This window comes from Talpa occidentalis, unplaced genomic scaffold (genome assembly GCF_014898055.3).
Source record: "Talpa occidentalis isolate TD23 unplaced genomic scaffold, MPIMG_talOcc4v2.1 talOcc4.12, whole genome shotgun sequence".
NCBI lineage: Eukaryota > Metazoa > Chordata > Mammalia > Eulipotyphla > Talpidae > Talpa > Talpa occidentalis.
This window is the reverse complement of record NW_023601212.1, coordinates 6,047,398-6,073,944: the sequence shown is the minus strand read 5'-3', so window position 1 is coordinate 6,073,944 and position 26,547 is coordinate 6,047,398. Positions and strand designations below refer to the sequence as shown.

The window sequence follows — 26,547 nt, the reverse complement described above, 5'->3', positions numbered from 1 at the left end:
AGCCCCTGCATTTGTGCTCTGCCCATGGGGACAGTGGCCCCTTTCTGGTCTCCTCCTCTAGTCAGTCAGCACCACCCCCTGCACCCCCTGGCAGCCAGTGCAAGAGGACAGGTAGGGGCAAGCCCTGAGTGTAAGCTGAGGCTCAGGCCCCTCCCTGCCGAGGGCACCCTACTCCCCTGACTCTGAGGTGGCACAGTGCTTACCAAGGGCAGGACTTTTGCACATCCCAGAGGCTAAAACAAGTCTCCTCTGAGGAGATCGGCTGCATTTCTCAGCAGCCACCTCTGATAAGGGCGGCCTTGGGTCACGGCCACCAGACGCCGGCCTGCTCAGGCCAGCAGCGCAGAGCCCAGGCCCCATTTGCGCGTCTCTCCTGTCTGTCCTGGACCTGAGTGGCATCTGGGCACTCTGCTGTCCTGCATGCCCAGTTTCCAAAGCCATTTGTGTTTCTTTGTGAACGGTTATTATCTTTCCTTGTTTTCTTTTTTTAAGATTTATTTATTCATGCATACAAGAACTGGGGTGCAGGCCAGAGGTGCGGGGGCGGGTGAGAAGATTCACCAGAGACAGAGTGGGAAGCAGAACAGGCAGATGGACTGAAATCCACTGCTGAGGGGAGCAGTGGGGAGGCTGAAGGGGTCTGCTGTGCCATGTGGGTAGCTCCCTGGCCAGGGATCGATGCTGCAGAGGCTGTGAACAGCTTCATAGTGCTGAGACTTAACCCTTTGTGCCACCAAGGAGGTCCTTTCCTTGTTTTCTCACTACTGCGCTGCTGTGGGTTTTGTCTTGCTAATTTAGTGCTCTTTATACGTTAGATTTATTATGTTTATATGTATCCTTATATTATCAACCACTTACATTTAAAATCTATAGACATAACATTTAATAGTGATACATAATAATATATTAAATTTTTGTTTTAATAGAATTATTTAGTTGGGCCTCCCCTGGTGGCACAGCAGCTGAGCACTGGGCTACGAAGCTGTCCGCAGCCTCTGCAGCGCCAGTTCGATCCCCGGCCGCCAGCGAGGGTCCCACATGGTGTGCAGACCTCTCCTGCCACTCCCGCTGCTCCCCTCAGCAGTGTACTTCATCAGTCTGCCTGTTCTGTTCCCGCTCTGGCTCTGGTGAATTCTCTCACCCTCCTGCACTTCTGACTGTACTCAGTGCTTGTATAAATAAATAAATAAATCTTTAAAAAATAAATAAAATAAAATTATTTAGTTTAATGACCTCTATTGTGTAATAAGAATTTATTTATTATGCATTTTTTTAAGATTTATTTATTTATTTATGCATACAGGCACTGGGACAGTCAGAAGTGCGGGAGGGTAAGAGGATTCACCAGAGACAGAGCGGGGAACAGAACAGGCAGACTGATGAAGTACACTGCTGAGGGGAGCAGTAGGCGCAGCAGGAGAGGTCTGCGCACCATGTGGGACCTCGCCGTTGGCCGGGGAGCGAACGGACGCTGAAGAGGCAGCGGGCAGTTTTGCAGCCCAGGGCTCAACCGCTGCGCCATGGGGGAGGCCCTATTATGAATTTTATATATTATTTTTACACAACTGTATTTGTTCCTCAATATTCCTATTTTAGCTCTTTCTGTGTCAAGTGGCACATTCACCTTCTGTGATCAAGAGGCACATGGTCCCTCATTGCTTCTCATGTCCTATGACGACTGCGCCCCCTCAGGGAGGTTAAGAAGACCAGGAAGGAGCAGCCTCCTGCGCATTTTGGTCTGCAAACTGCTTTGGGTTCAAATCCCAGCTTGGGCAGTAGCCTTTAGTGTGATCCCAGCCAAGCCACTTTGGCTCTCTGTGTGGCAGGTCACTTCACCACAGAAAACAAATCAACAGTAGTTCCTAGGGACAGGGGCCGTAGAGCGGCCCAGCCGGGCCAGGCCAAAGTCCCAGAGGGTGTGGGCCCCAAGACAGTCTGGACCCATGGCCAGGCAGCACAGGGCCAGCTCCTCCAGCACACAGTGCATCACCGGCCAGGAAAAGGCGGGCAGCTCTGACACTCGCCACAGCAGGGAGGGCCCTCAACACACGATGCTCAGGGAGAGAAGCAGACACACGAGGCCGCGGTGTGAGTCCACTGAGGAGACACGTCCGGGGCCTGCAGGAAGCGGGGTGGCGTGAGGGCTGGGGAGGGAGTGGGCGGGACTGCAGTGGGGCTGGGGCTTCTTAGGCAGGGCTGGAATGTCGGTGGTTGCACAATCGTGCGATGCTGCTGAAACACTGAATGGTACCATGGTGTTTAATTTTAGGTTCCGCAAATTCCACCTTACGGTTTTTAATAGTGCGATTTCCAAGGTGAAGATGAGGACTTGGGGTTGCCTCGGGGACACCTGGGCCGTGGAGAGCTCTTCCAGGTGGTCTCTCCTCCCGAGGTGGTGTGAGAGGATTTGGGGAGTGGGACTCAGAGTAGACTGGCAATTCTCTGCCCAGTCCAAATGTTGGGGTTCTGGAGCTCAAGCCTAGTCCCTGCTGAGCATCATGGCTCAGCCACCTTAAATGTCCCCACATGGCCCCCAGGCCTCTGCCTTAGTCCAGTGCCCCCACCCCAAAGTCTGCTTCCCTCTCTCCCTCTCCTCGTCCCACCTGTCCACCCCCCTCCTGACACCCGCCTCCCAGCTCCCCATGGGCCCAGCAAACACAGCACGAGAGCCAACTGACTCCAGACCCCAAAGCTCTACCCCCATCTAGTTGGGTGACCCCAGGGTTCCCTCTGTGGGCTTCAGTTTCTCCATGGAGGGACACCTCCCTCCATCCACCCAGTGGCGCTGGGGCGAGGGTTCTGAGCAGCACCAGGAGTGCTCACGTGTGTTTCCCCCTGTATGTTCTAAACTCTCTCACGGCTCCCGAGTGCCCCAGACCCAAGCACTGGCCCCCGACTGGGTGGGGTGCCATCACAATGGGGATCCCACGGGAAGAGGAACCACCCCAACGCTGACAGTTCCCCACCCTCTCCTGGACCCCTGAGCTGTCAGGAGGGCCCAGCACACCTCTCCCTGCTCCAGGTCCTGCTCCTGACCCTCCTGTTCCCCAGAAGGCACCTAAGTGGTTGCCTCATTTCCCGTGCATCCCTGAGGGCTGTTTGTGGTCACCTTTCAACATCAGGATTCCCAACTGCTGTCTAGGCGCCACCCCCGCTGGCTGGAGACACAGGCTGGTGCCCCCAGGCCTGGTGCGCCTGGAGCTGTGCACCTTTGCTCTGGTAGGAGGCTGCTGTGACAGCCGTGGGCCAGCAAGGACACGAGGCCCGAGGGCTTGGGCCTTCTGCTAAATCCGAACACTTAGAGCTGAGTCTCTTTTAAAACCAGAGCCGCAGGGAGGCGTCAGAGCGGCTGGAGGAGGGGAGGGGGTGGGATGGTCGTGGGGGGGCCAACCCCAAGGGGGACAGTCACTGTACAAAGATGACCAACCATGTAAGAAAATGAAAGGAGGGTCACCCTGTTGGCTCAGGTGGTTGAGCCCAGCTCTGTGAAGCTGTCCGCAGCCTCTGCAGCGCGGGTTCCATCCCTGCCGGCTGGCGAGGGTCCCACATGGCGCAGAGACCTCTCCTGTCTCGCCCGCTGCTCCCCTCAGCAGTGGATTTCAGTCAGTCTGCCTGTTCTGCTCCCCACTCTGTCTCTGGTGAATCCTCTCACCCTCCTGCGCATCTGGCCTGTACCCGGGTTCTTGTATAAATAAATATTTTAAAATAAATAAATAAAATTTTTACAAAAACAAAAACAAAAAACCAACCGGGGCCACAGCCAGGAGGGGTGGGGTGTGGTGGGATGGGCGGGAAAAGGCCAGTGGGGGCAACCAGGAGGGGCGCCACGCAGTCCGGGCCGCTCTAGGCAGACAGTGACGGGGGCTGCTGGGGGGCCTGTGCCCGGACGGCGGGGCCAGGGACGCGGTCGGGGCTCAGGAGACGGTGAATGAACGAGCCCGGGAACCCAGGGATGGGCCTTGGCAGGGGCCGAGGTTCCCGCGTCTGTGCAAGGAGGGGTCAGCGCCGGGGCTGCCTGTGCAAGTCAAGCAGATTCACCCCCTTCAGGCGGGGACACCCCCGGGTCCTGTGCTCTGGCGCCGGAGACCTGCGGGGCCGCGGGGGGCCCTGGGCTGTCCGGGGGCGGGAGGGCGAGGGGAGCCGGCCCGGGAGGGCGAGGGGAGCCGGCCCGGAGGGAGCGGGTGGCCCAGGGGCGCTGGGGAGGGGCGCCCGCAGGGAGGAAGGTGTTGGGGTGCGGGCCGGCGGGCGCAGGGCGCGGCGGGCGGGCGCGAGGGCGGCGGCGGGCCCCTCCTTTGTCTCCCGACGGCCGGGGCGCCCGGGGAGCTCGCCCAGGAGACGCGGCGCGGCTGGGCGCGGTGGGTCTTCACCCCGGCCTCGGCCAGCCCCGGCGGGAGCCCGGGACCCCCCAGGCGCCCCCAGACCCCGAGGCGCGGGCGGCGGGAGCCGGGGGGTGGGGCCGGCGCCCCGGGACACTCGCGCGCCCCGCGACACGCGCAGACAAAGGCCCCTCGGGCGGCGGGAGCGGCGCGGCGCGGGGTCTCGGCGGGCGGGGTCCCCTCCCGGCCCCGCCGCGCCCCCCGCCCCCGTGGGGGAGGGGCCCCGCATTGTGCTCCCCGCGCCGCAGCCCCGGCCCCGCCGCCGGCTCCGCCCTCCGAGCGCGCCCCGCGCCAGGTGAGGGGCCTGCGGGCTGCGGGCCCGAACCCCACCCCTCCCGGCCCCGGCGCCCCGCTCCCCGGAGACCCCCGGCCGGGTCGGCCCCGCCCCCTCGGCCGATCCGCCCCGACCCCCGCCCGAGGTGTGGGGCGCCCGCGGCGGGCTGCGCGGGGGGCCGCGGGGCGGCGGTGGGACCCCCTCGCCCCCAGTTTCCCGGGGCGCTTCCCGCGCACCCCGCCGGCCCCTCCTCCCGGCGCCCGCGCCCCGGGCCCAGCCTGCCCCTCCCTCCTCCAGCGCGGCTTTGTCTGCTCCGACCTCGGCCTGCGGCGCCCGCGGCACCATGATCGCCGCCAAGGAGAAGAGCAGGCGCCCGAAGGACAGCATGACGCTGCTGCCCTGCTTCTACTTCGTGGAGGTGAGCGGGGCCCGCGCCAGGCAGGGTCGGGGCGCGCAGGGCGGGGGCCGCCTCGGGCGGCGGAACCGGCGCCCGGTCGGGGTCGGGTGGGCGGCGCGGGCGCCGGGCTCTGCGGGACGAGTAGGAGTCCACGGGCGCCGAGGGGTGGTCTGCATTCTGGGGTGCCGGTCAGTAACTCGCGGACTAGCCCTGGCGCTGGGAGTGGGGGGGGCTCTGGGGGGGGCCCTTGGTCCCCGAAGCCTGATCTGGAATCTCCCCCTGTGCACTGCGCGGGCCCGGCCCCCCGCCACCCACCCCGAGAACGGAGGGAGCACACGGCAAACCGGGGCCTTGAAAATGCTTTAAATATAAAAGATAATGAAGGGCAATACTTGGCACATGCGTTATCCATCCTTAGATGCTTACAGCTGCGTGGTCTCCCGTTAGCCACTATGGCCCCCATGGACAGTCCATGAAAACTCACTGCAAGGAGGTGACAGGCAGGTGTCAATGGAGGAGAGGCCCCTAGACCAAAGGAAGTAGCCCCCAATCTCCCGCAGGGTCATGTAGCTGGCCCCTCAATATCTCTGTGGGGCCCACCTTGCTTTGCAGAAAATCTGCTTCTTTTTCAAAATTGCATTTTTATTCCCGTTGCAATAGTTACACCCCAGAATTCCAGCAGAGAGGAGCATTGGGGGGGGGTAGCCTGTTCCTTCTGTTCTAAAGGTGTTTTACAGCCCATTCAAGTGCATCACATACATACCCTTCCCCACCACCTGGGAAGCTCCACTTTCTGCCCTTGGCATTTTCCCACTGGCTTTTGCTCATGTCCCATCAAGGACTGTCCCCTCTTTTTCCCTACTGTGTAGTACTCCGGCGATGAGGCACGCCCCTGGTTGGAAGACAGAGCTTTCTGTAGGAGAACCTTTGCTCTGTGCTGCCCGCATAAAGAGAGTTTATCTGAGGGTCTCCCTGGTGGCGCAAGGGGTTAAGACGCAGCCTATGAAGCTGTCTGCAGTTACTGCAGCACGAGTTCTATCCCCGGCCAGGGAGATACCCACATGGCGCAACAGACCTCTCCTGACGCGCCCGCTGCTCCCCTCAGTAGTATATTTCAGTCAATCTGCCTGTTGTGCTCCCCACTCTGTCTCTGGTGAGTCCTCTCACCCTCCACACCTCTGGCCTGTACCCCAGTTCTTGTATGCATAAATAAATCTTGAAAAAAAAAAAAAGAGGGCCTCCCCGGTGGCACAGCGGTTGAGCGCTGGGTTGCGAAGCTGCCCGCAGCTTCTGCAGTGCCGGTTCGATCCCCAGCTGCTCCCCGGCCACCGGAGGAGGGTCCCACATGGTGCGCAGACCTCTCCTGCCGCCCGCTGCTCCCCTCAGCAGTGTCCTTCGGTCCTTCTGCCTGCTCTGCTCCCCGCTCTGGCTCTGGTGAATTCTCTCACCCTCCCGCACTTCTGACTGTACCCAGTGCATGTATAAATAAATAAATAAATAAATAAATCTTTAAAAAAATAAAAAAGCGAGAGAGGGAGAGAGAGAGTTTATCTGTAGGATAAATCCCTGGGGAGCAGTGTGGTGGTGACAGGAAAGCCCCCAGGTCCCCCATGGACACCTAAAACTTTACATACCCGCAAGTGGACATGTCATGCTGGCACTGTGTTAACAGAGTTGTGAATTTTAACCACTGATACATGCAAAACTATATCCCTATTCCTGTTTGAACTTCCTTTATTACAGTAATGCATTAATTTCTTTTTCTTTTTTTAAAGATTTATTTATTTATGTATACAAGAACTGGGGTACAGGCCAGAGGTGTTGAGGGTGGGAGGATTCACCAGAGACAGAGTGGGGAACAGAACAGGCAGACTGTTCTGTGAAATCCACTGCTGAGGGGAGCAGCGGGCGAGTCAGGAGAGGTCTGCTGCGCCATGTGGTATCTCTGCGGCCAGCCGGGATCGAATGCACACTGCAGAGGCTGCCCACAGTTTCACAGAGCTGGGCTCAACCGCCTGCCACTAGGGAAGCTCACCAATGACCTTCTTGCTAAGGGATTTGATGTGTTTGATCCAGATTGGGGGGGGTCAACTTTATCATTAGCAAGTCAGTAAGTGCCCGGAGGCCCAGGGCAGAGCCAGGAGTTGAGCCCAGGCTGACAGCTGTTAATTACTCCAACTCACTGCCCTGGGCCTCGAGCCTGAGTGCAGCAAGAAATGCTCCTGAGGCAGACCCAGCTCCTCCAACCCTGACCCTGGGACAGGGCTGTCCCTCCGCCCGGTGCCCTCTCCAGGGCTGCATGGAGGGTGGGGCTCCTTAGAGGTGCTGCAAGTGGTAGGAGGGGGCTCTCGTGGGGTTCATCCATGCCTGTTTCCTCACCTGGAAAATGGAGGTGGTGACTTCTGGACTCAGCCAGGCATCCTCAGACACCAGCCTCCTTTCTGGGCCACGCTCCCTCCTGCCTGGCCCCTCGCGTGTTTGAGTTGGAGACCCTTGGAGCAGAAAGGGAGACAATGATGCTGGGAGGGTTTGCTTCTAAAGCTAGGCAAGGGGCCTCCCTCGTGGCCTAGGGGTTTACTCAGGCTACCACTGCCACAGCCTGAATTCGATCCCCACCAGGGAGCTACCCACAGGTCAGAGCTGACCCACATGGCGCAGCAGACCTCTCCTGCCTCCCCGCTGCTCCCCTCAGCAGTGTATGTCAGTGGATCCACCTGTTCTGCTCCCCACTCTGTCTCTGGCAAATCCTCTCACCCCCTGCACCCCTGGCCTACACCCCAGTTCTTCTACGCAAAAAAAAAATGATTGCCAGAGGGGTGACTTAATAAATTCATTCATTCAACACTTGCCATGGTTCAGAGATGCTGTTGTTGGGGCTGAGCAGTAAATTGGCTTATAAGGGTTAAGGGTCCAGAGAAAAAACCAACACACGGGATGGGGAGAGGGTGGCCAGGGAGGCCTCTTGAGGAGGGCTGAGGAACCAGAGAGGTGTCTAAGGGCATCCCTCAGTCTCTGAGAGGAAAGGCGAGATATGTTTGCTGTTTCTAGGCTGTTCAAGATGGGGCGGTGGCTGCAGGGAATGAATGAGTGGATGGGAGGTGGGTGATGGGGCGGGTGATGGGGTGGGCGATGGGGGCGTGGGCCATGGACGGGTGGGTGGAGGGTGGTGGATAGTGGATGGAGGATGGTGCATGATGGCCGGCCAGGTGCACGGTGGTTGGGTGGGTGAGTGGACTGTAGGAGGGGTGCCGCCTGGGGAGGCGGACGGGTGGACGGACGGCCAGTTGACAGAGTACAGGTGGCGGGTGGGTCCGCCGGTGACTGAATTCGCAGCACAGAAGAGGCCGATGGCTGGCCGGGCCTGTGCTGTCCCAGATGGCTGCCGAGTCCCTGGGTGGGTGAGCGAGCAAGGACCCCGGGGGGTGACCGGGTCCGTGACTAGGTGGGACCGAACTCCTGGGGCGAGCGTGGGGTGACCCCGCCCACATGTCTCCCTGCAGCTGCCCATCGTGGCCTCCTCCATCGTGTCCCTCTACTTCCTGGAGCTCACGGACCTCTTCAAGCCGGCGAAGGTGGGATTCCAGTGCTACGACCGCACGCTCTCCATGCCCTACGTGGAGACCAACGAGGAGCTCATCCCGCTGCTCATGCTCCTCAGCTTGGCCTTTGCTGCCCCCGCGGCCTCGGTGAGTCCCTCGCGCCCGGGATCTGGGCCACCCTCTGGGCACTCCCTGGCCAGAGTCTGGCTGAGCGCCCCTGTCGGCAGATCATGGTCGGCGAGGGCATGCTGTACTGCCTGCAGTCCCAGCTGTGGGGGCGTAGCGTGGGCCCGGGCGGGGCCGAGGGCAGCATCAACGCCGGCGGCTGCAACTTCAACTCCTTCCTGCGGCGCACCGTCCGGTTTGTGGGTGAGTGGCCAGGGGCGCCCAGTGTAGCCCCGAGTCCAGGCATGGGCGTTCGTGTTCTGGGCCCCCAGGTCCCCCCGCCGGGCCCTGACTCCCCCGCCCCACAGGCGTCCACGTGTTTGGCCTGTGTGCCACGGCCTTGGTGACCGACGTCATCCAGCTGGCCACAGGCTACCACACGCCGTTCTTCCTGACGGTCTGCAAGCCCAACTACACGCTGCTGGGCACGTCCTGCGAGGCCAACCCCTACATCACGCAGGACATCTGCTCTGGCCAAGACGCCCACGCCATCCTGTCCGCCCGGTGAGCTGGCCCCAGCCCCCTCCCCACGGCCCTACGGGGAAACTGAGGCACACGGGCTGACCGAGGGGCCGCAGAGCAGGCGGGCTCACGTTGGCCGCCTCTTGCAGGAAGACCTTCCCGTCCCAGCACGCCACGCTGTCGGCCTTTGCTGCAGTCTACGTGTCGGTGAGTCCTGCCCCCCACCCCCGTCACGGCCACGCAGCTGGGACCTGGCCGCCCTGACCCACCTGCCCGTCCCCAGATGTACTTCAACTCAGTCATCTCGGATACCACGAAGCTGCTGAAGCCCATTCTGGTGTTCACCTTTGCCATCGCCGCGGGCATCTGTGGCCTCACCCAGATCACTCAGTACCGCAGCCACCCCGTGGACGTCTATGCCGGCTTCCTGATCGGTGCCGGCATCGCTGCCTACCTGGTGAGGGGGTCTGATGGGGCGGTCTGAGGGGCGAGACTGGCCTCCAAGAAGTCTGAAGGGGGAGGTTGACCCCCAAAGGGGAGGTCTGAGGGCGGAACCTACCCACAAAGGTGGACGGACTGAGGGGGATGCTGACCCGCTAGAAATCTGTGGGGAGGAAGCTGGGCCCAAAGAGGACATCTGATGGAGGGCGTGGTCCTGCCCCAACGTCTCTGAGTGTCCTGTTCCTTGGGGTGCTGAGTCAGTCAGCCGGCCCCGATGGCCAAATGTGCCGCGTGTAACCCCCTGAGGTGTGAGTTCACAGGAGGACGGTGGACTCCCTTAGGCCCTCCTCTGAGGGCCGGGCCTGCCTCTCTCAGAGCCCCTGGCAGAGCCTCTGCCCAGTGTGGACACTGGTCTGCCCAGTGTGAACACTGGTCTCTGGCTGCCCACCTCATGTCTAGCCACGTCTCACCCCCAGGCCTGCCATGCAGTGGGCAACTTCAAGGCGCCGCCCGCAGAGAAGCCAGCGGCCCAGGCGCCCAGCAAGGACGCGCTCCGGGCGCTGACCCAGAGAGGCCACGACTCCGTGTACCAGCAGAGCAAGTCTGCGAGCACCGACGAGCTCGGACCGCCCGGCCGGCTGGAGGGTGTGCCCCGGCCCGTGGCCCGGGACAAGGCCTCTCTGGGCAGCCTGAAGCGGGCCAGCGTGGACGTGGATCTGCTGGCGCCCCGCAGCCCCATGGGCAAGGAGAGCATGGTGACCTTCAGCCACACCCTGCCCCGGGTCAGCACACCCTCGCTCGACGACCCTGCCCGCCGCCACATGACCATCCACGTGCCCCTGGACGCCTCGCGCTCCAAGCAGCTCATCAACGAGTGGAAGCAGAAGTCCCTGGAGGGCCGCAGCCTGGGGCTGCCGGACGAGGCCAGCCCTGGGCACCTCCGGGCACCCTCCGAGCCCATGGCGGAGGAGGAGGAGGAGGAGGAGGACGAGGAGGAGGACGAGGAGGAGGAGGACGAGGAGGGAGAGGAGGGGGGTCCAGCCCCCCCCTCGCTCTATCCCACAGTCCAGGCTCGGCCAGGGCTGGGGCCTCGGGTCATCCTGCCGCCGCGGGCGGGGCCGCAGCCTCTGGTGCACATCCCCGAGGAGGGGGCCCAGGTGGGGGCCGGGCTGTCGCCCAAGAGCAGCGCGGCCGTGCGGGCCAAGTGGCTCATGATCGCCGAGAAGAGCGGGGCCGGCATGGCTGTGTCCGCTGCCTCCACGCAGCCCCGCCTGGCCAACCCGCCCAGATTGCTGCAGGTGATCGCCATGTCCAAGGGGCCGGGGCCCAAGGCCAGCGAAACCGCCTCCTCCTCGAGCGCCAGCTCCGACTCCTCGCAGTACAGGTCCCCCTCGGACCGCGACTCGGCCAGCATCGTCACCATCGACGCGCACGCGCCCCACCACCCCGTGGTCCACCTCTCGGCAGGGAACGGGCCCTGGGAGTGGAAGGTGGCGGGCAGTGGGGCCAAGGGGGCCGAGGGCGAGGGCGGGTGTGAGCTGGGGGACCTGGCCCGAGGTTTTCGCGGTGGCCCCAAGCCGCTGGGTGTGTCCCCAGGCTCGTCAGTCAGTGACATGGACCAGGAGGAGCCGCGGTTTGGGGCGGTGGCCACTGTCAACCTGGCCACAGGGGAGGGGCTGCCCTCGCTGGGCCCGGCGGACGGGACGCTGGGACCAGGCAGCCGGGAGTCCACGCTTCGGCGCCAAGTGGGTGGGCTGGCGCAGGGCGAGTGGGAGGCGCCGGGGGAGTCGGAGGCCGAGAGCTACTACCGCAAGATGCAGGCGGCGCGGAGGTTCAAGGACTGAGGGCCCAGAGGGTGGGAGGGAGGGGGATGGGGGATAATCTTTGTGGCACCTGTAAGCCATTCAGGGGACCCTGGCATGGGGGGTAGCATGGGGTACAGGCAGGTAGGGGTGGGCAGCATCTCATGATTGGACAATAAAAGGTCTATACTGGAATTTGGGCCGAGTCATTTGTCTGTGGACCCTTCCGGTGAAGGGCCCTGGGTCTCCAGTTAACTTTGGGCTTTAGGGGTCTGCGCTTGGGTGGGGTGGGCGCCTCTGGAAAAGGGGAAGCGGAGTGTGCGGCAAGGTTTAAACCGAGGCCCAGGAGCCTCCCCTGGTGGCGCAGCGGTTGAGTGCTGGGCTGCGAAACTGCCTCAGCCTCTGCAGCGCCGGTTCAATCCCCGGCCACCAGCAAGGGTCCCACATAGTGCTCAGACCTCTCCTGCCGCCCGCTGCTCCCCTCAGCAGTGTATTTCGTCAGTCTGCCTGTTCTGTTCCCCGCTCAGGCTCTGGTGAATTCTCTCACCCTTCCGTGCTTCTGACTGTACCCAGTGCTTGTATAAATAAATAAATAAATAAATCCTTAAAAAAAAAAAAATAAACAAACCGAGGCCCAGGAAAAAGCATAGGCCCAAAAGGGCCCAGGTCTCCCTGGTGGCACAAGGGGTAAAGCACACCACTGAAGCTATCAGCAGCCTCCACAGCAGACCTCTCCCATCTTGCCCGCTGCTCCCCCTCAGCAGCTTATTTCAGTAGATCCGCCTGTTCTGCTCCCCAGTCTCTGGTGAACCCTCTCACCCCATCATCTCTGGCCCATACCCCAGCTCTCGTATGCTTAAATCTAAGAAAAACCCCAAGGGGCTTCCCCGATGGCGAAAGGGGTCAAGCACAGAACTATGAAGCTGTCCGTGGGGAGCTACCCACACGGTACAGTGGGACCTCCCGTCTCCCCGCTGCACCCCCTCAGCAATGTACGTCAATCCACCTGTTCTGCCCCACTGTCTCTGGTGAACCCACTCACCCCCCACTCCTCTGGCCTGTACCCCAGTTCTTGTATGCATAAATAAATCTTAAAAAAGGGGGGGCCGAGTCAGCCCGGCACCCCACCCCCACCCAGGGCTACCCTGAAGCCCTCAGAAGTGAGAGTGAACAGTTGAATTCACATGTAAGAGGGAACAGCAGTGAAGACAAACAGGCCCAATAAAGCTGGAAATCAAGTGCAGGATACAGAGAATTTATTCAAAGTCCGAGTACAGACCGGCCAAACTGCCTTCCACACTGAACAGGAAAAAAGAGCCTATGGAAAAGGTAGGAGTTGTTATAAAATTACTTTAATTTGGTTCTCTTCCGAATTACAAGCCGTCGGGCGGGCGTGGATGTGCGAGCTCCACTTACAATACTGAGCCTGTAATCGCTGTTATCAAAATATACATCTGCATCACCATAAAAAACTTGTTTGCTGCCCCTCATGTCTTACAACAGGTATAAAAAATCATAAATATTTACACCCTTGTTACACCCCGACATGGAAACTTGGGGGTCCAGGTCCCAGGGAAGGGCTGGTTAGCACAGTCTGTGCAGGGAGCCCCTTGGCCCCATGAGCTCAGGCCCACACGTGGGAGAGTTAAGACGCGGCCCTTAGTCCCACTTTCTAGGGGCCCAGTATTAGAGGCAGACAGAGAAAAGAAAAAAAAAGAAAAAAAAAAAAGGAAACAGAACAAAACTTTGGTCCAAAATTTGTAGGAAATAAACCCTGAAAGTTGAAGAGTGCGTGTCCCCCTGGACAGAGGACAGGTTCAATGTAAGGCATCTGGAGGTCCCAGGTGGGGTGCCTGGCCCGCACCTTGGCGGAGGGCCGGCCGCTCCCCATCCGCCTGTCTGCCCTGGAAACTGGATCCTGCCGTGCTGACTTCATTACGAGGAATAAAATAAAGTACAGTATACAAGGCCATACCACAAGGAGGAAATTTAGATTACACTCATACCATTCTTACCTTGCTATAAAAGTTACTTAAAACTATTTTTTGCATATAAATGAAAAAGATTAGAATATTTGGTCAACTGGAGATATTGCTAGGCACGGGTGCTGCAGCTGCATCGCGGAGTACGGAGATTACAAGAGAACCAAGCTCCAAAGCTGAAGAAGCAACAGGGACGGTTGTGCCCGCTGGGTCTGGCCCGGGGCCGGGAGGGGAGAATCACACACTTGATTAACGGATTGAGGGTGTCGGCCTCCCGCCACAGACAGGCACATGATCCCACGTGGGAGGCCCATCCCCTCGGCCCCCAAACCCCTACGCGTTTGCTACCACGAGAAGCCCTGCCGGAGCAGTGGGTTTTAAGGCACAAGGAAGCCGAGTGGAGGTCTGGGAGAGCCCACCCCGCAGGCTCCAGAAGGCACGGGCGAGAGGGCCAGGGAGTGCAGGGCCAACTGTCCACATGTCACCAAGAGCCTGAGGCTGGCACCCATCTCCCCAAGGTGAGCAAGGTGAGTTAGATTTAATTTTTTTAAAAACAGGTAAACTGATTTCTCTTTAAAAAAATAAAATCTCTGGTCTTTTAAGGTCACTTCAGCTGCTTTTTAAAGTGGCTTTTTTCTGGAATGATGGAAGTGTCTCGGGTGCCGGCAGGCTGGTCCTGGCGGCCTAGATGGTGGACTTGGAGAAGGACACGCGCAGGTGGTGGTTCTCGCCCAGGTCGTGGTTGTGCAGGTCAATGAGGGCCTGGATGGCCTCCTCCACGGAGCCCATCTGAATCAACGCCATCTTGCGGTCCTTCCTGCGAGAGTGACAGAGGTGGGGGCGGGCCCTGGAGAAGGGCGGGGCCGGGCAGGGCGGCGAGGGGAGCAAGGGGGCTGTACTCACTGGAAGAACTTGAACCCTTTGACGATCCCACCGTTGCTGGAGAAGAGAACCTTGAGGTCCTCCTCAGATATGGAGGGCCTGCGGGGAGAGGAGGCCAGAGTTGCTGTCCGGTCTGTGGGAGTTGACGGCCACTCCCTCCAGAAGGGTTTGAGCAACCAGGTCCCGGGGAAAGGCTGAGAGTGACCTCATCTGTACTGTCGAACACCCCCCCCCTCCGTCTCCTTGCTAGAAAAGTCCCACACAAAGCAAGCTGGGCAAGACCGACAGGAAGCCTCCACCAAAGCCACAGGGCCCCGAGCAGGCAGCGCATACGGGATGTTGGAGAGGTGCAGGGTGGCCGAGGGCGGGAAGATGTTCTGGAAGTTCTTGGAGCCAGGCTTCTTGAAGCGGTGCAGGGGCGAGTTGCCGTAGTCCTTGGTGAGGCCCTGGTCCTCCTGGCCCTCTCGGGGGAGCTGCACGTTCTGGTGCTTGGACAGTGTGATGCGCACTGGCTTCCCATGCAGCTTGTGCCCATTGAGGTGGCTCATGGCTGGAGAGGGGAACACACGTTGACGAGAGGGCCCGCAGCACCTTCCCAGGGGTCCTCCGCCCCCGCAGACCACCCCACCTGCTTACCCAGCTGGGCCTGGCTGCCATCAGCCATTTGCACCAGGGCGTTCTCCTTCTTATTGAACAAGATCTTCACACGCTGCACGTCACCGTAAACGCCTTCAAAAGCGCAGGACAGGGGCACTGAGCCACCTGGGGGCCCGCTGCCGCCTCCCAGCCAGCCCCGAGACCCGCACACCCCTCACAAGGCTGGCTCTTCCTGAGGGTTTGCTCATTCTGCCTCTGGGACCTGCGTCTAGTCACAGGGGGCGTTACCAGGAGAGCGACCTTCAGCAAAGAAGTCATAAATCCAGGAAAGGTAAATGGCCAAAGAACCATTGCTTTACATGCTACCAACACGCTGAACTCTCCGAAAAGCATGCAGGGCGATAAACCATGCTTGACTAGGCTCAAAATAAAATTTGCAAACCGAAGGCAAACCATGTAAAATGAGGCAGAATGCCAAAGTACAAACTCATAGTACATCTCAGGGCGTTAAAATAACCGCAATTAAATGAAAACAAGGTAATAAAAGTGTGAATGATAACATACCGAAAAGAATAAAGAGGCTTTGGGGTGTGACTCTCTTTAGAGGACAGCAGAGCAAGGCAGCGGAGGGACAGGGAAAGGGAGAGGTCAGGGGGCGAGTTGCCAATCGTCCACCACGAGGAAGACAGCCCCCCGGCGTGCAGTGGTTGATGGATGATGAAGTTGTCAGGATGTTAATATTCAAGGGCAGGTTGGTTTCCGGAGAGCAGGGTTTGAGGGGGGATTTTGTTTTTATTTATTTATGGTTTTGTTTTGTTTCAAGCAACAACAGGAAGCAGAAGTACCGTGCAGTCAGTTGGCAAAGAAATTCCGGATCAGGGCAAGAAAAAAAAATTGGGAAAGGGGAAGGGGAGAAAAGAAAAAGTAGCAAAAAACACAGGTCAGTAAATACATAAGAAAATACGCAGTGTTCCATCAGTCAAGATCTAACAATCACAAGTTACAGGCCGCCTCTCGGAACACAGGCAGGAAAAGCACCTCCTCAGTGAGCAGGAGACAACAGCCCCGGGCCTCGCACCCCGCTGGGCTACGCACGGGAGCCCCCCGCCTCCGCCTGGGACCCCGGCCCGCCCCCCACATTGTCTCCTACTGACTGCCGCAGACGGGCTGGGACACCGATTACACAAGCAACGGGAGCCGAAATCTGTTAGTTCAGGGGCTCTGCTAGAATCTAAACTCAAGAGACAGCCAGGAGGGCGCCTCAGCCCAGAAGTCAGGAGGAACGAGACGAGGGAGAGAACAGTCTGCAAGGCTGAGTCAACGTTCATCCCATCTTTCAAGAGTTAAGTATTTTGAGCCTCCATCATCTCACCCAAGTTCTCTCCGGCCCAATGTGGTGGCAGAGACACAGGCAGGTTCCTTTCAGAAACCGCGACCCTGGTAGCGGGCTCAGGGGCACCCAGAGGGCCTTCTAGACCAAGATTTATTTGGCTCCCAACTTTAAGTTTGCTTTCTCGTGTCAAAAATATTTCAACTCTGAATACTACGGAATTGAGAATGTCAATCATGATGTTAGGAGACAGGAGACTGGAGCATGTGGGAGGGAGGTCACAGGAGGTGGTCAGCACAGAGTGGGGACCGCACCAGGACTCGGCACTGGGGGGAGCTGGGCCTGCTGACCACCTGCTGGAGGCGCTGCTCTTGTCTGCACTAAGTCCTGGGAGCACAGGGGGAGGCCGTGTACCTAAAGAACAGAACGTACCTCGGGGTTGAGATTGCTGACCAGCAGGACAGAATTTCCTGTCCCCGCCAGGCCTGGGATGGCGATCCTGCCCGCCGCTGCCGCCGCCGCCGCCGCCGATGGGATGGCCAGAGGGGCCAGGGCTCCGTGCACGTTAGGAACAGAGAGGCCTGGGGAGGAAGATGTAATTAGGCGGTGAGCAAGCCGGCTCTCCGCCGTGAGAGGAGCACATGCAGGAGACACGCAGGAGGCGCCGCTGGTCCTCCATCCTCTTTTCACGGCAGATGCCTGGGTTTGGACAGTCTACATGCGCCAAACACAAAAGCTCTGGCTCCTTGGTGCAGGCTCCAGCCCCCACGGGCGCGGCCGTGCGTGCATGCAGGTGCCCAGTCACCATGCGGATGACACGCCCGAGGAGGGGTGCAGCAGGCTCATGACCATCAGGCGGGTGGGCACCTGGCCCCCAGGAGGGACACTTGGGTGATGCCACCCTGGCTCATGCCACTCTGCTTACCAGGCCACTTATATCATCTACTAGGGACAGATCCCTCCAACCACTGTGTGCGCTCGTCCTCGCCCAGGGTGCTTGAAGGGAACCAGACCAGAGACTTTGGGGTCAGCGGGCTCTCTGGCCCTGTCCTGACTGCCCTGTCTAGGCCTCCTTGGGGAATGGAGGCCCGCACCCAGGAAGGTGGGCACCCCTGTGCTGCGCCCACACCGCTGCCCATGGAAGCAGAGCTACTGGAAAGGTGTGGGCATGCACATTGCCATGGGGACAAGGTCAAGTGTTTGAATACCTGCAGCTTGAGGAATTGCAAAGGTGGGAGGGAAACCAGCTCCTGCATACGGAGAGGCTGACATTATACCAGGCGCACCTAGAAATAAATGAGACACTAATCATCGCACCCAAGACCGTCTCCTCGGGCAAGAGCTGGGTGGGGGCCAACCCCAGACCCGACGGGTGGGCTCTGCCCGGGTATCTCCTCCCGTCCTGGGCACACTGGGCCAGTGCTGTGCTGACCATGGGCTGTGGCTTTCTCTGGTAAAAACAAGCACCAACCTCCCTGGGTGCAGGGCCAGTGTCTCAGGATTCTGAGCCCTGGGAACTGAGACTGAGCTACATCCTCACCTCCCGCGCACACAGTGGCGGGCCCTCACGCCATCTTACCAAAGGCTGCGGCCATAGTCTGGTCCAGTGAGGGCTGGCTGTCCCCAGATGGCAAGTCTGGACGTGTATAGTCACGACTCTTATCATTGTTATACTTGACATTGAGGCTGGTGAGCTTGGAGAAGTCAATGCGGAGAGTGCAGCAGGCATTGTAGATGTTCTGCCCATCCAGAGACTGTGGGGAAGAGGACTGTGAGCCATCGGGAGCCTGCAGGCTGGGTGGGCAGATGGGCACTGGGGACCACTCACCAGCTTGGCATGTTGGGCGCTCACAGGGTCAGCATACTGCAGCAATGCCTGGAACTGGTTGTTCTTGGTGAAAGTGATGATTTTTAAAACTGTGCCAAACTTAGAAAAGATCTGCAGAGAAAGCAGGCAGTCAGACCCTGTGCTATGATCTAAGCCCCCTACCTGGCACACAGGATCCTGGACTGGGCAAATCTCACCTGGTGCAGCACATCCAGGGTCACCGGGTAGAAAAGGTTCTCCACGATGATCCTGAGCACCGGGCTCTGGCCAGCCATCGCCATCCCAGCGTCCACTGCAGCAGCGGAGGCAGCCAGGGCCAGGTTTCCAGACTGGACTGAGTTCACGGCCTGCAGGGCTGCCTGGGCTCGCTGTGGGGGGAAGGAGGGCAAATCAATGAGCCCCGAGGCCACAGGCCCATGACAGGCCCCACGCTGCCCACCTGCGGGACCACGAACCGCCTGGTTGGGGGAGCTGTCCGTCTTGAGCTCCTTGTGGTTGGAGAACTGGATGTAAATGGGCTGGCCACGCAGCACGGGCGTCACAGACGTGTAGTAGTTCACCATGGTGTTGGCCGCCTCCTCCGTGTTCATCTCGATGAAGGCCTACAGGAGCCGGGCATGAGTCAGGCCCAGACCTCAGAGAAGTCGCGGAGCCCAGGGGGACGCTGCGTAGGTCATACCTGGTTCTTTCCTTTCAGCATCAGGAGGTTGGTGACTTTCCCGAAGGGCAGTCCCAGAGAGATAACCTCGCCCTCGGTGACGTCGCTGGGGAGCTTCCGGATATGGATCACTCTGGAGGGCACGCCGGCACTTCTGTTGTCACCTTTGAACTTCTTGCTGTCATTTCCATTTGCTGAAAAGTGTTGTGGATTTGTATGACACAAAGCAGCTCCCAGACAAGAGACTGCGCCTCCTCAGAACAAGGTTTGGTCTGTCCTTCATGGGGGGGGGGGCTTGACCAGGCCAGAACCTCCAGTCAGTCTGTCTCTGCCACCCCTCAGGCTCCCAGGAAGCACAGGTGCCTGTGAACCTGGACTCCAGGTACAAGCTGCCAAGCCAGTCACCCCAGAGCCCTGTGTACATAAAGCCCCTGGACAGAGGAAACGCTGCCTTGCGGGGCACTGGTGGGCTATGGTGGAAGTTACCTGCGGAAGCCGAGTTGCTGCTCATGATAAAGGGTCCGTTAGTTACACAGGTAGAGAAAAGCTCGTCAGATCCCCGCTGGAAGAAAGGAGACAGAGCTGAAGCCAGAGTGGAGGTAGAACAAACCAGACACTCCCCAAAGCCCTAGGTAATCACTGCAGCCTGCTTCTGCCACCACACCTACCTGAAGCCACCCCTCCCTGATCCTGACCAAAGACACTGCCTTTCCAAACCTGTGAACCCCACTTCTCCCAAGGTAGGGCTTGGAGGGAGGGGCAGGGGCTGCAGGCACTGCACAACACGCCCATTTCCACACTCGGCCTTCTCTTGTTTTATAGCTGCCCTAACAGAAAGAAGCCCATGGCCATGTGCCATCAGCCACTGAGGCTGAGCCCCCCGCACCCCACTCCGCCCTGGGAGCACAGTTGTAGCCCTGCCCAGACCTCCAGGGTGCTTTCAAAGACGGTAGCATGGTCTCGGCCCCACCAGGAACAAAGCCCCCTTGTCATGCTGCAGTCATTCACTCAACTAGAGTGTCTTCTTTTCCAGTCGTTCAAGGAAACCCGAACCTCGGCCTCGGCCCACTTTCAGTGGCAAGAAACACTAGCTTTTTCTGAGTGGGCAGTGTTGTTCAGCAAGGAGGGAGGAGTGAGAGCAGGTCTCAGGGATGTGGCAGAGCTGCCCATCTGCGGGGGGCACTCTGGGATTAACTGGTCTGCGTTCTTTCGAAAAACAATTTATTTACTCATTACTCTCGCAGTAATTGAATCAACTCCCTAGAATCACAACCCGTTGAACCTGGGCTGAGACAGTGGCCATCCCTCCTGCTGGGTGAGATTCCACTGGGCAAACTACTTTATTCGGGGGAGAAACCGGATAGCTATGAGGGCCCATGGTCCTCAGTCACACGCCACTCAGGTTCAAGGGCCTGGACATATTGCTCATAGCCCACCCCGCTGGCTGCAGAATGCCCAGTCATGCTGGGTGCCAACACCAGGAGTGGTGCAAGACTTGTGCCAAGAAAGGGGCCAGGGGGCCTCCCCTGGTGGCACAGCAGTTGAGCGCTGGGCTGAGAAGCTGCCCGTAGCCTCTGCAGCGCCGGCTCGATCCCCAGCTGCCAGCGAGGGTCCCACATGGCGTGCAGACTTCTCCTGCCGCCCGCTGCTCCCCTCGGCAGTGTACTTCGTCAGTCTGCCTGTTCTGTTCCCCATCTGGCTCTGGTGAATTCTCTCACCCTCCCGAGCTTCTGACTGTACTCAGTGCTTGTATAAATAAATCTTTAAAAAAAAAAAAAGGGGGCCAGGGCCTCCCAGGGCCCTCCCTAACTGGCTGGCTGGCCTGCCTCTGGCATCAGGAAGGACCACCATTAGTGTCACTTTCGTGACCAGTCCAACTGATGGAGGCACTTGGGGCTCCCTGACTGGGGCCACTGCTGTGGCCATGTTACCACACCCACGGTCCAGCTCTATCTGCTAAAGCCCATGGGCCAAAGCTGTGCTGGGATATGCAGAGGGAAGGCAGGGCACCAGGGGGGAAGCTGCAAAGAGTAAGGCTAAATTCAGACCCTGACAAAGGTGTTTTACAGCTCTGAGGAAGAGAGCACACTGCTTGGAAGATTAGGAACTGATACAAATTAAGCAAAATGTTAAAAATCTTTCATGCAGACCCTGCCCTGTGGAAACTGAGTTCACTTTCCAAAGAAAACTCCCTACCCAGCTATCTGAGGTCCCTTCACCAGTGGAGGCCACGGCCCTGGTTAGACCCAAACAAAGGGTGAATCACATGTAGGACATGAGCCCTAGAACCTTCCACTGACAAAGGTGGGCAACGCCCACCTGCCCACACCACAGAAAGCCCCTTTCTGACTCCTGGCCCCAATCATGGTCTATGGTGGATGGCCTGGGACTCCCCACCCCCAGCACAAGGTAGCCCAGGAATAGTGGGCTACCAAACACTCTGTAGGGCAGAGTGGGGGGAGGGGGGCCACACATGTGCTGAGGTCAGGTGCCGAGGTCTCCTGCGGGTTCTGAGATGGGCAGTTTACACCAGGCGGGGTGGCGCAGCATCAGTCAACAAAACCTTGATACGCGAGTACGAGCTGCTGCTGGGGAGTCGGGTGTGTGGGCACCTGGTGCTGCCCACTGATGGGAGGGAGAGCTGGGCTGTTCTCAGGCACGGCGGCCAGAACCTCCGGTACAGGTCTCACTCTGTAAGCAAAGGACCTGTGGGAATGCTGACAGCAGGGCAGCTCAAGCAAGGGATGCTGAAGAGCTGTTCAGGCTGCCATCCCGAAGAAGCAGGATTGTTTGCAAGCCAGACATTTTCTGCCACTGTTACAGATGAAAGTCCCTCTCCCTCCTCCCACCACTGAACAAACAGGTTTTCCCACAGCAGACCTGGACAGGCAGTCCGCAAGACAAGAATTCACCGGGGAAAACTGAAACCCAGCCCGTACCATCGGAGACCGACCTGAGGCCAGATGGTGGCCAGCTCAGGAAAACACTGGACACCTGCAGTAGGCTCCGGAACAAGGTCTGGGGGAGGGAGCCCTACAGTCTAGTCATGTCCTAAGCCAGCTTAGGTAACACCATCGTCAGCCAACTACCCAGCAGGGCTTACCATCAACCCGGGACCTAGGTCTCCCCTGGAGACAGAATTCCTGGAGAGCTGGCAGGCTAGGGGCCCAGGGGCCTGGGAAATTTCACACAATCCATATGCTGTGGGGTGAGAGCACCTGCCAGTGCACCAGCAGATCAATCCCCTCCCCTCTAGGAGGTCAGCACTGTGGACCCGCAGCTCCTCCACCTTCTTTCACCCTCAGGAAATGCGAGGAATTTGCAGAGCAAGTCATGGGTATGAGGACATCATTCCCACATCACAGCCAGGGTACCTCAAAACATTCACTTGACCCAAAACAGCAAGCAATCCCACTCGTGCCTTGAACTGAATTTCAAGGCAGGGAGGGAGCACCAAACTGCTGATGGGCTACCAAACCCAGAGCTGGAAGCACAGCCTGCAGACTAGTCAAATGCATGTTGTTTATAAACTCCCAGCCTGCTGACCCCAGCGCACCAGTCAAACTGCACGAGGCTGCAGGAGAGCACCAGCACTCCTGCAGGAGGACAAGAAGCACAGTGGTGTGAAACGGAGAAGCCCAGTGAAAAATAAAATGAAAAATGCCTACCTTGGTACCAACTGCTATATCTGGGACAATGCTGTAGAGAGAAAAAGAGAACGTTAGCAGATACGCATGTGGCAACTTCAGCAGGCAGGAGAGGCAGGGGCGGCCTATACCAGGAGCCGCGAAGCCTGGGAACCAGGTGTGCAGGAGCTCCCGTCCCCCAGAGCCCTAACTAGAGAGCTTGGGACAGGGAAGGGGCCACCCAACCTTCATCCCTATCTGAAAAGGAACTTTCACTGTCCTGCTCCTCACATACTGCAGGCTGCCAGGCACTACCCCCATGCGCTCCTCTGAGTCAAAGAGAGAGACACTCCCTTCAAAGCCAGTGTAAGTACTGTTTGCTAAAATCTGCACATGCCCAGGGAACAGTCTTCGAGAAGCCAGAAGAGCAGAAAGAAGGCAAACACGGGTTCCCAGGTTGGGGTGTGGGGTATGTGTGTATGTGTGTATGTGTGTGCGCGCACAGGAGACACCCAGGTTTGAAGAATGGGAGACTCTGGCCAAGGAAGGGGCAGTTGAGATGATCAGATAAAACTAGCACAATTAAGCAAGCCAGCCAGTTACTCATCAACCCTACTTGGTGACTGGACTTTCTCCTCCCCCTCACCCAGCTCAGGAAGCAGGGTAGGGAGAGGACACGGCTGCCCCAGGTTCTGCAGCCCCTCAGCCTTGACCACAACTCACTCTCACTGCAGAGTATTACGTCTCCAAGGCCCCACTGTGGCAGCCATGAACTGCCGAGGCCCTACATGACTCAGGGAACATTTATCCAGGAAGGGAACTTAGTAGCACTCCGCCCCCCAGCCCGGTCACCTGGTCACCAAGGTCTGGTGGTTCTGTGATCAGTCTCCCATGCTGTCACAGGACCAGGGCGGAGGGGCTCCAGCAGCTTCCACTCTATTCTCAGAGCGCTTCTGCTTCTGCAGGCTCACAGCTCCAAAACCCAGGACTGGACCCAGAAGCACGGCGCCCAGTTCTGTCCCTAGTCCTTGCCAATTCTGACCCAGCCTAACCAGTATCTCTGTAACGGGCTCTGCTTCATCGTTACCAGAAAAAAAAAAAAAAAGTTTTAGGCCAGAATCAACATTCTTTAAAGCTTACTGAGCCGAGGGAAAACTCGGAAAAAAGAATGAAAAGCACGCAGTTCCTCTACCTCTAATCCAGAGACTTCCCTTCCTACTCCCAAGGAGAGCCTCAAACACAGGAAGTGATTTACATAAAATGGCCTTTCTTTAAAGGGTTTCAGAGCTTCCACAGGCTGGCCAAACAGAAACTGCTCCCCGAAGGCTAGGCCAGGCTGCCTTAGAAACAACCAAGGCCATCAACAAAAATCCCCACCCCAGACCACATCTAGGGGACTCAACATTCCTGAACAAAGTCAGTTAAGGAGAAGACAAACCGGGAGCACTTGGCTGGCAGTCTAGAAAACACGTCCGTGCAGACGTCCCCAGCGGCTGACGAAGTACCCGCTTCTTTTCACCCTGGGCTAAAAAGCTTAGGAAGGTGGGGGCATGATCTCCGGGGCGGGCGCCCTATTCAAGTCAAACCGACAGGCAGACCAGGCAAACATCGTGTTCCTCCTCCGGCAGCAACTGCTCTCAAAGGCCGGACTTTTACTCGGCCCAGCACCTCTCGTTTCCAACCTGGAGCACCAGGGCACGCGCCCCTCCGGGCACGCCAACCACACCCCCGGGGCCACGAGGGGGGGAGGGGGTAGGAAGAGCTTTTTCAAAGCTCCACATCAAAAAAGATCAACAGGCACTAGGCTTCCAAACCGCCAAACCCGCATTCTTAAGACCGATCACCTCCTTCCCCAACGGGAAAAGCGAAACAAAAAGGCCCAACGCGCCAGATGAGAAAGCGCTGTTTGAAGCTGGTTTCGCTTTCCCGCGGGGCGGAGCGCGCCCACCGCCGTCGGGCCGGCAGCCCCGGACCCGCGCGAGGCTACAATGTCGCCTCCGGGTGCAACAGACGCAGCGGGGCCGGGGCCCGGCCCGCCCGCGCCGCCCCAGCACCCGCGCCCCGGCAGGGCGCGCTCGGCCGGGAAGCCCGGCGGCAGCCCCGCCCGCGCCCGGGAACAAAGCGGCCTCCGACCCCTCCCAGCCCGGGGGGTGGCGGCGAGGCGCGGGCCGGCCTTTGTGGGCCGCGCGGGCGGGGGCGCAGGAGGGCGGCGGCTGGCGGCCGCGCCCGGGCCGCGGCAGGCGGGGGAGGCCGGGGCAGAGTCCGCGCGGCGGGAAAGGCCGCGCACGCGCACCGGCCCGCGCGCCAAGGGTTGCGCACGCGCGCGCGGGGCCCCGGCGGGGCGCGCCGAGCCTCCCCGGCAGCCGGAAGGACCACGCGGGGCGAGCGAACGACGGCGCGTGCGCGGGGCCCCGACGGAAAGCGGGACGGACGGCGCAGCCGCTGCGTGCGCTCGGGCCCCGGGCGCGCGGAGGCCACGGCGGCGGGGCGGCGGGCCGCGCTCGGGCCGCCTAGGCCCCGGGAGGCGCGCCGCCCACGGCACAGGGCCCTGCGGCGCCGGGGCCCGGAGCAGAGCGGCGAGGGGGTCGGCGCCCCCGGGGAGCGTGGGTGGCGGGAGGGGATGGACTGGAGTGTGGAGAGGGCGGTGGGAAGCGCCGCCAGACGCGACTCACCCGTCCATTGCACACAGAGGAGACCCGCTGGGGACGGAGTGGAGGCGCCGGAATAGCAGAAACCGACCCAACGGCTCCGAGTTATAGACTCACAAAATGGCGGAGACGCCCGAACACGTCCCCCGCGCGCTCTTCCCATTGGCTCCCGCCGCGGAGGGGGGCGGGGCGAGCGCTGCGGGACTTCAGCAGCGCCTACCAATGGCTAGGAGGCCGCTCGGGGTGGGGCCAAGAGGAACGGCAGGCAGCCACTGGAGGAGGTGGCAGTCCGTCAAGGTTCAAGGCGGAAAGGGCCCTCGGAGGCTGGGGAGGGGAGAAGTGGTGGGGCCATGTGATGGCGCCTGGGCCAGTGAGCGAGTTGCCCTCCTGAGTGGGACTTTGCGGGAGACGCCATCTTGAGAGTGGGTACGTGGCGAGTCAGGCGGCGGGAAGAGTGATTCCCCCCAGGCTGCCTCCATCTTGCAAACGGGCAGGGGCCGTCCATCTCGGGCGTGAGGTCAAAGGGGGGGCGCGCCGCCATCTTGGAGGAGGGCAGGGAACCTACGAGATTCCATCTTGCTTCTGGGCACGTGGCTGAAAAGTCTGATTCAAACCGAGACATGATTCCTGGGTTAGTGCGAGGGGTGGTGGCGGCAATGGAGGGCCTTCCAGACGCGCCGGAGCGCCAGCCCCTGCCGGCCACCGGGCCGGTGGGCGCTCTGTGGGCAGGGATCGCTTCCGCCCCTGCTGTATTCGCCCCAGAGCAGCGAAGTCTGCCTGCGGTTCTCTCCTGGCCGTGGGGCTGGGGAAACGGAGGCCCAGGAGCTCGGCGAGCTGCCCGCCTCCCGCCCTACACACTGGGAAACTGAGGCCCTGGGGCGCATAGAGCAGAATCCCGCCGTCACAGAACTTTCGAACCCGGGGTACATGGCCATCTCAGCTACAAAACACCTTACCATATCCCCAAAAACACTGATTCCAGGGAGAGTTGAATAGTTCATGGGTGACAGGGGCGCCCATCGGAGAAGCGACAGGAAACCGAGGCTAGTTGGGCGGGAAGACTGTCCAGGCTGCCAGAGGGAATCAGAGCGGCCAGAGCCAGGGAGGCTGCTCGGGTTGGGCTTGGTGCCTGGTGCGGTTCTGTTACAAGTAGATGCTGAATAAATAGAAGAAATTGTTGTGATTATTGTTTGCTATACAGCCATGCTAAAAGGGAATTTTTAATTGGCTCGAGGATATAGGAGGAGAAGTGACATCGTTTACCTAAAGCAAGCAGAGGCCAGTGCAGCGCACCCACAGCCTGCTCAGCTTGGTTTTACTTTGCAACTTTTACTACTACAATGGAGTCCTGGCAACTGTATCAGTTTCAGGGCCACGGGGCCTAGATGCAGACCCTGTTTTGAGCGCTCCAGGATTAGGGCAGTGCAGATTTCTACAGAGCCTGCCTCCCTCCCATCTATCCTTTGGCCCTGACTCTCAGGCCTAAGACCATCTGAAGACCCAAACAGCTTATCAGGAATGTCCGGGTGGATTTAGAAGA

The 26,547-nt window shown here is 59.6% G+C and overlaps 2 protein-coding genes across 5 annotated transcripts; one reads left to right on the top strand and one right to left on the bottom strand.

Annotated features, from left to right (window-relative positions):
- Positions 1 to 4,916: 4,916 nt before the first annotated feature.
- PLPPR3 (phospholipid phosphatase related 3) lies at positions 4,917 to 11,525 on the top strand. The gene is made up of 7 exons (XM_037504911.2): positions 4,917 to 5,068; positions 8,548 to 8,733; positions 8,814 to 8,955; positions 9,060 to 9,255; positions 9,363 to 9,420; positions 9,497 to 9,670; positions 10,131 to 11,525. The coding sequence occupies exons 1-7, from the start codon at positions 4,994 to 4,996 to the stop codon at positions 11,496 to 11,498; spliced, it is 2,199 nt and encodes a 732-aa protein (XP_037360808.1). The 5' UTR covers positions 4,917 to 4,993; the 3' UTR covers positions 11,499 to 11,525.
- Positions 11,526 to 13,946: 2,421 nt separating this feature from the next.
- Positions 13,947 to 25,141, bottom strand: PTBP1 (polypyrimidine tract binding protein 1). 4 transcript variants are annotated; one of them, XM_037504916.2, is made up of 15 exons: positions 25,032 to 25,141; positions 22,402 to 22,432; positions 19,220 to 19,295; positions 18,755 to 18,927; positions 18,531 to 18,677; positions 18,273 to 18,443; positions 18,076 to 18,186; positions 17,827 to 18,001; positions 17,456 to 17,533; positions 16,680 to 16,828; positions 15,482 to 15,515; positions 14,957 to 15,049; positions 14,654 to 14,870; positions 14,342 to 14,419; positions 13,947 to 14,255 (listed from the first exon to the last, which is right to left on the bottom strand). In XM_037504916.2, the coding sequence occupies exons 1-15, from the start codon at positions 25,037 to 25,039 to the stop codon at positions 14,123 to 14,125; spliced, it is 1,674 nt and encodes a 557-aa protein (XP_037360813.1). In that variant the 5' UTR covers positions 25,040 to 25,141; the 3' UTR covers positions 13,947 to 14,122. The 4 variants fall into 4 exon arrangements, with proteins under 4 accessions (XP_037360813.1, XP_054548991.1, XP_037360815.1 ...); XM_054693016.1 differs by lacking the exon at positions 25,032 to 25,141 and adding an exon at positions 23,798 to 23,871; XM_037504918.2 differs by lacking the exon at positions 25,032 to 25,141 and adding an exon at positions 23,212 to 23,791.
- Between the last annotated feature and the right edge of the window lie 1,406 nt (positions 25,142 to 26,547).

Coding starts and splice junctions, on each gene's coding strand:
- PLPPR3 (XM_037504911.2), top strand. CDS start 4,994: ATGATCGCCGCCAAGGAGAAGAGCAGGCGCCCGAAGGACAGCATGACG. Junction 8,734..8,813: donor TTGCTGCCCCCGCGGCCTCG/GTGAGTCCCTCG, acceptor CCCTGTCGGCAG/ATCATGGTCGGCGAGGGCAT. Junction 8,956..9,059: donor GCGCACCGTCCGGTTTGTGG/GTGAGTGGCCAG, acceptor CCCGCCCCACAG/GCGTCCACGTGTTTGGCCTG.
- PTBP1 (XM_037504916.2), bottom strand. Junction 14,420..14,653: donor CTGCACCTCTCCAACATCCC/GTATGCGCTGCC, acceptor CTCTCCCCGCAG/GCCCTCCATATCTGAGGAGG. Junction 14,256..14,341: donor AAAGGGTTCAAGTTCTTCCA/GTGAGTACAGCC, acceptor TCACTCTCGCAG/GAAGGACCGCAAGATGGCGT.